General features: G+C 49.5%; 1 protein-coding gene across 1 annotated transcript; it reads right to left on the bottom strand.

Annotated features, from left to right (window-relative positions):
- Positions 1-6,358: 6,358 nt before the first annotated feature.
- On the bottom strand, positions 6,359-6,742 carry LOC121866396 (uncharacterized mitochondrial protein AtMg00860-like). Its single transcript, XM_042366083.1, has one exon. The coding sequence runs from the start codon at positions 6,740-6,742 to the stop codon at positions 6,359-6,361; it is 384 nt and encodes a 127-aa protein (XP_042222017.1).
- Between the last annotated feature and the right edge of the window lie 672 nt (positions 6,743-7,414).

The raw sequence follows: 7,414 nt of genomic DNA, 5'->3' as shown, positions 1-7,414 counted from the left end.
GCACCTAATTCTTCCTAGCTCCACCTTAGACGATTCCAACTCTATCCCTCCTACTCCTGCTCCTCCTACTGAACCTATGCACTTTCCTATAATCTCCACTCGTAAGGTTGCTGGTGTGTCCAGGTTGGATGTGAGTAAGACGCATGGACCGGACGGAATACCACCTCGTGCTCTGAGGGAGTGTGCTGAAGTGCTTGCTCGCCTCTTTCGCCTTTGCCTCAAAACCCAAACTTTTCCTTCTTCTTGGAAGCATGCCTTGGTTCAGCTCATCCCGAAGAAGGGTGACCATTCTAATCCCTCTAACTATCGCCCCATTGTCCTTACTTCATCCCTCTCTAAGATTTTCGAAAATATCTTAAACTCTCATTTTCTCCGTCACCTTGAGCTCCATTCTCTTTTGTCGGATCACCAGTATGACTTTCACCAGGCGAGATCTACTGGTGATCTGTTCTCCTACTGCACCCATCTTTGGTCATCCTCTCTTAGGGATTATGGGGAAACTTTCTTCGTGACCCTCGACATCTCCAAAACATTTTACAGGGTATGGCAAAAGTCTTTGCTTTCTAAACTTCCCTCTTATGGTTTCTCTTCCCCACTTTGTTCTCTAATTTCTAGCTTCCTTGAGAGCCGATCCATGGCAGTTGTTGTCGAGGGATCGATCTCTCGCCCTTTCTCTACCAATAGTGGTGTCCACAGGGTTTTGTTCTTTCTCTTACTCTCTTCCTTCTTTTTATCAATGATTTACTTCACACTACGACTAATTCTATCCATTCTTACGCTGATGATTCTACTCTTCACTCTTCTTCACATTTTCCCCTTCCCCCTAATTCTCAAACTAGACCTGTTTCTATAGCTGATATTATTACATCTATCAATGCGGATCTGTGCAGGATCTCTGAATGGGGAGGTAGAAACTTGGTTAAATTAAATAGTAATAAAACTCAGTATTTACCAATTACACTTTCCAAATTAGTTGATCTCCCACCAATCACATTCCAGGACGCAATCATTCTGCCAAATTCTAAAATAGATATGCTAGGTCTCACCATTTCCTCTCATGTGTCATGGAAGCCGCACATCCACAAAATTGCTTAAGCTGCCTCCCGAAAGCTGGGAATGATGTACAGATGCCGTAGCTACTTCACTCCTGAGCAGTTGCTTCACGTATTTAAGGGATTCATTCATCCTAACTTGAAGTACTGCTCTCATATCTGGGGTGGTTCTTCTTCTGTCCAACTGTTAGATAGAGTGGAATCAAAGGCATTTCGTCTTATTAACTCCCCACTTTAGTTGATAATCTCTCTTCCCTTTCTCTTCGCCGCAATGTTGTTTCACACTCTCTTTTACAGGTTATTTAACGGGATTTGGCATCCTGTGTATTGCTGGCAAGGCCGTGGGCTCGTAACACTCGTCTTGCCCGCGGTGCCTCTGTGGATGACGGTCACACTAGAATAACCCGTTATAGTACATTCTTCTTTCCTCACACAGCCAAACTGTGGAATGCTCTGCCTTCTTCTGTGTTTCCATATTCATAAAATCTATCTCACTTCAAAAAGCTGGTTTTCCGGCATCTTCGTGGTGTAGATTAATGTAATCTTTTTCGTTTCTATTTTTAATTTATTTTTACTCTTAGTTTTTCGTCCCAAAGTCCCCGTTGTGGGTCGATGACCTGTGCACGGGTGGGCTATTCCCCGTAAAAAAAAAAAAATAATAATAATAATAATAAAATAATTATATATATATATATATATATATATATATATATATATATATATATATGTAAATATATATATATATATATATATATATATATATATATATATATATATATATATATATATATATATATATATATATATATATATATATGAAATATATATATATATATATATATATATATATATATATATATACATATATATATATATTCTGAAATCTTTGAACGAAAATTAATGCTCTGACGAGCAGGGAATCATACATAGGGCAGCCATAGCATCATACAGTGTAGTGGACGTCTCCCCTACAACTGCGTAGAGCTGCAGGCCACTCATACGTCTTCCTAGCAACCAAACTAGCGGCCCAGGGGGGCGTCACCAGATGCCACCGTATCCTAGCAACTGAGTCAAAAGACCGGCTACTTCCTGGTTTCCTCTACATGACTCACGGCTGACTCCACGGCTGCTGTGTATATAAGCTCTGTCTCTCTCATTGAGATTCATTCTGGCCTTCTACTTGAACACGAACACCTCCTCCTCCGCTGCTGCCTGGCGGCCCTCGCTTCCTCCGCCTGCCTGGCGGTCCTCGCCCCGCCAGCGAGAGCATGACCCACCAGCTGTCCTTCTCTGAGCTTCCTCAACCAACTCTCATTCTGCTCTCGGTTCCTGAACACGCAACACCTCCTCCCAGCAAGCTCCTCGCTGTCCAGCTTTCATTCAACCAGGAGGCCAGCAACAGGCAACATCTTCTCTAACGAAGCTCCTGCACATCTACCTCCTTCAACACGCTACTCACCGAACGTGTCTACTGAGCAGCTCACCACACGGCACCTCCAGCACCAGACTGTCTACCATATAACTTATATTATATAAGAAAACCACCTTAGAGTTTCCATCCATCCTGAGTGCTAGACAACATTATATCACGAAACCCCTACAAATGGACCCCCGGAGATCTGCACTCACACAGGATGGAGGAGACACTGATCATGCTCCCAGTCTTCAAGCAGCATGGAAGACTGGCTTATCCACACAGAAGCAGCTCTGCTACTCTAAGCAGAGACCAGCTCCTCTTCCTGCCCAAAGCACCACATCCTACCGACCCCAACACACTGTCCTGCCTCAGACGCGACTCGGCCCAGCAGTAATCCCTGCCGCCCCTGACGCGGCTCTGTTCCTGAGTGCGGACCCACACACCCTCTTTTCTCCCTCAGGTACTCCCTGCTAATGTCCTGCACCGCTGCTGTCTGGACCCAGCTGCTGTCACGGGCCCTAATCCGCTCTGCTGACGCAGCCCCTGCTCCTGACCCAGGGCCCCACACACCCCAGCAGGCGCATCTGACGACCCTGTACCTGTCGTGAGGGAAGCACAACATTCATCGCCTCCACACACTTTTCTCCTTTCTCCCACAGATAGTGTATTCAGACAGTTGTATTCAGCGACCGCCCATTCACGCCATCGTCGTTGTCTCACATGAGGCATGCACCGCCCGTTCTGCCTCACATGTGCTAAGCAACTCTACAGACAACAAGTCTCCTACACCGCCTGGAGGAAGGGGGCATTGTAGTGGACGTCTCCCCTACAACTGCAGCTGCAGGCCACCCGACGTCTTCCCTAGCAACCAAACTAGCGGCCCAGGGGGGCCAGATGCCACCGTATCCCAGCAACTGAGTCAAAAGACCGGCTACTTCCTGGGTTTTCCCTACATGACTCACGGCTGACTCACGGCTGCTGTGTAAAGCTCTGTCTCTCCATTGAGATTCATTCTGGCCTCTCTTCCTGAACACGCAACACCATTCCTCCGCTGCCTGGCGGCCTCGCTCTCCTCCGCCTGCCTGTCTGCCCTGCATGGCGACCCACCAGCTGTCCTTCTGAGCGTCCTCACCAACCAGCTTCCTCATTCTGCCTCGGTTCCTGAACACGCAACACCTCCTCCAAGCAAGCTCCTCGCTGTCCTGTTCTCATTCAACCTGGAGGCCAGCAACAGGCAACATCTTCTAACGAAGCTCCTGCACCTCACTTCCTTCAACACGCTACTCACCGAACGTGCCTACTGAGCAGCTCACCACACGGCACCTCCAGCACCAGACTGTTCACCATATAACTTATATTATATAAGAAAACATTATATCACGAAACCCTACAACAGCATGGCAGGTTTAGACATAGCCCCCAAGCTGCCAAGCGGAGGAATTGGGAACTAACTGCCGCACTTCACAGGATACGAAAATAAAATGCACTTTATCAAATGAATGCATACAATATTGACGAAGTTAAAAGCCAGCTCTAAAATTAACAAAAGTTATCTTGGATAGTTTTTCATTTCAAAATATGTTACGTGTCCCCTTAGGAAATAATTAAAATATGAAAGTGAATGACGTTGTAGCGTTTACTTGCAGATCTCGCACTAAGGATGGAGGTGAGAAGGGAAACTCACAACGGCGTTTTCTATAAAATATATTATATGTACAATGCAGTGCTAGGGAGTTGCTGTGTGTTGAGGAGGTCTTGTCTATTTGAGAGCGTTGAGTAGCATCCTCTTCACGGCGAGGCTGAGGGCATTTATACAAGTCTGCCAGAAGTGAGCGGCGCTGCTGGCCAATCACTGCGCAGTCCGAAAGCTAGACTTGGGCTGAGAAACTCGCCTCGGGGTCGGCTGGTCAGCGACAAAACGGCGGTTGGCAATTGTAGGGGAGAGTATCCACTACAATTCTCCCCCTCCCTTCCGAGCGCTGCAGGAAAGTTGTTGTCGGCAGGGTTGTATTCCATATGTGAGACATAATGGGCAGGGGTGTGAACCACTCGGCCGCTACGGGTGATGACTCTGTCTAGTGACACGAAATCTGTGGGAGAAGCAAAGGGAGGAGGGTTGTAGATAAGAGAAGGTTGAACAGGCGAGGAATGTGGTGCTTCGTTCGCGGCAGGTGCAAAGTCCTCCGGGGCGCCGGGTGGGGTGTCTAGGTTCATAGAGCCGGATGCAGGTCCTCATCGGGGGCAGAGTCTACGTCAGGGGCAGGGTCCGTATCAGGAGCAGTAGGTACCTTAGGATGAAAAGAGAGTACCCAGAAATGTTGTGGGAGAGGTGGTGCTGCAAAAGGCAACTGTGGGCAGACTGGTGCAGGCGTGGTTTGTTGGGGGTAATGCTGGGCTGGACGCCCAACGGGTAAGGTGGCCGGCTTCACTCGATCGATGCTGACGGTGTCCTGTCTGCCATTGCGAATGATCGTCAGGAACTTCGCTGACCGTGCAAAAACCGGGAAGGGTTGTGGTGAGCATCGCGCCTGACGAAGACATACTCAGCGTTGAGTAGTGCAGGAGGGATGTGTTCATGGCGATGGGATGGCTGGCGTGGGGCAGTAGCTTTGAATGCAGAAACTGCTTGTCATAGTGTTTGCAGTAGGTCGTGACGGGCAGCAGGAGTGAAGTGGTCAAGGTCAGGAGTAAGTGAGAAGTCCCCGGGTAGACGAAGGGGCTCGCCTAGAGTGAGATCTGCTGGGCTGCAGTCCATGTCTTCTTTGTGTGATGCACGGATGCCAAGGAGCACTAAGGGTAGAGCATCCGGTCAGCTGTAGGGGTAGTACTGTGCCTTGATGGCGTCCCTCAGCTGACGATGAAACTGCTCTACCATGCCGTTGGATTGAGGGTGGTAAGAAGTAGTGCGGTATCTGGAAGTGCCGAGGAACTGCAGGAGACTATGCCAGAGTTGTAACTCAAACTGGACTCCTCGGTCAGTGATGACAGTCTTGGGAGAACCGAAACGGGTGACCCAACCAGACAGGAAGGCGCAGACGGCTGACTCTGCTGTAGCATCAGGCATGGGAATGTCTTTTGTCCACCTGGTGAAACGATCAATGCAGGTGAAGATGTAGGTGTTACCACAGGATGATGGAAGAGGTCCCACGATGTCGAGGTGCACTACCTGGAAGCGTCCTTTCGGTACAGGGAAGGTTTCTAAGGGAGCCCATGTGTGTCGATGTATCTTAGAGGACTGGAAGGCCAGGCACTGGGCAGTCCATTTACGAGTATCAGCCTTGATACCGGGCCAGACGACATGTTGCGTGAGAAGGCGCTGGGAGGCCCATACATCTGGGTGGCTGAGACCATGGATACAGTCGAAGATGGCGCGGCGGTGGATGTGAGGCACGAAAGGTCTAGGCTGCCCACAGGACATGTCACACCACAACTTGATGTTCGTGCTGGGAACAGGGAGTTCTTGGAGGGCGAGACCTGGGGGAGATGTCTTGTATGCTGAAAGGTCTTCGTCGTTCTCTTGAGCTACGGAGAGCTGTCTGTAATCCATGGGTGGAGATGAGGGAAGAATGCTGGATATACAACGAGAGAGGGTGTCGGCGATCTCGTTGTGGCTGCCCTTGATATGCTGGATGTCGCTGCTGAACTCCGAGATGTAAACCAAGTGGCGAAGAACATGAAGTGTATGTGTCTGGGAGGCTGAAGGGAAGGCGTGGAGGAGAGGCCTGTGACCAGTGAAGATGGTGAACTGACGGACCTCAAGGAAATGCTGGAAATGCTTGACAGCAAGATATATGGCCAGGAGCTCTCGATCGAAGGCGCTGTACTTGAGTTGAGGTGGTTGAAACTGCTGTGAGAAGAAGGCAATGGGCATGAGAGTTCCGTTGATCTTCTATTGTAAGACGGCGCCCACGGCAGTAGGGAAGCGTCTGTTGTGAGTGGTCCGGGCGTTGTTAGCAGGGTGAGCCAGCTTGATAGTGGTGAATGCTGTAAAAGCCTCCTGAGTCCATATGAGAGACTTGTGAGACGTCTTGGGGAGTCCCTTGAGAAGATCGTGGAGAGGAGCGAGGATGTTAGTAGCCTGGGCAATGAAGAGGTGGTAGTAGTTGACTAAACCCAGGAATTCTCGGAGCTTCTTCGCTGTTTCAGGTTTGTGGAACTCCTTGATGGCAGTTACCTTCTGTGGCAGGGGTTGGATGCCGCTCGACAAGACTCTGTGACCGAGGAAGTCGATGGAGGAGGCTCTGAAGACGCACTTGGCGGGATGAACTTTCATGTTGTTCTGCAGGCGTTGAAGAAGGAGCTGTAGGTGGTGGTGATGGCCGGCAGGCGTCAGAGATGCGACGAGAATATCGTCTATGTAGACAGTGACAAAGTCGAGGTCGCAAAGCATGTGGTAAATGTAACTCTGGAAGGTCTAAGCTGCATTGCGTAGTCCAAAATTCATGTAGGCGTACTCTAAGAGACCGAACGGAGTGGTGAGGGCAGTCTTCTGGATATCTGCAGGTGCCATTGGAATCTGATGGAAGGCGCGCACCCAAGTCGATCTTCGATAAGATGGTTTTGCCATGGAGTTTGTGGTTGAAGTCCTGGACATGCGGGATAGGGTACCTGTCAGGTTTGGTGACTAGGTTCAGGGCTCTGTAGTCACCACACATCCTTCAGTCGTTGGATGATGGCTTTGGAACCATATGAAGAGGAGATGCCCAGGGACTCTTTGAAGGTCCAATGATGCCGTCTTGCAGGAGTCTGTTGAATTCTGCCTTGGCTGCATTCAGGAGCTCAGGACGAAGGCGGCGAGGGCGTGAGAAGACTGGAGGTCCTGTAGTCTCGATGTGGTGGAAGATTCCCGACGTAGGTGGTGGTGGAGAGACTCGGGGTGAGAAAAGTTCCTTGAACTCCATGAGCAGGGAGGAGAACCCGTTGGACGGTGAGAGGCAGGTGATAG

This window comes from Homarus americanus, unplaced genomic scaffold, assembly GCF_018991925.1.
Source record: "Homarus americanus isolate GMGI-L3 unplaced genomic scaffold, GMGI_Hamer_2.0 scaffold51859, whole genome shotgun sequence".
NCBI lineage: Eukaryota > Metazoa > Arthropoda > Malacostraca > Decapoda > Nephropidae > Homarus > Homarus americanus.
This window is presented reverse-complemented; position numbering and strand designations above follow the sequence as displayed.

Bases quoted from the DNA above. Each gene is read 5' to 3' on its own strand.
- LOC121866396 (XM_042366083.1), bottom strand. From the start codon at position 6,742: ATGAAAGTTCATCCCGCCAAGTGCGTCTTCAGAGCCTCCTCCATCGAC.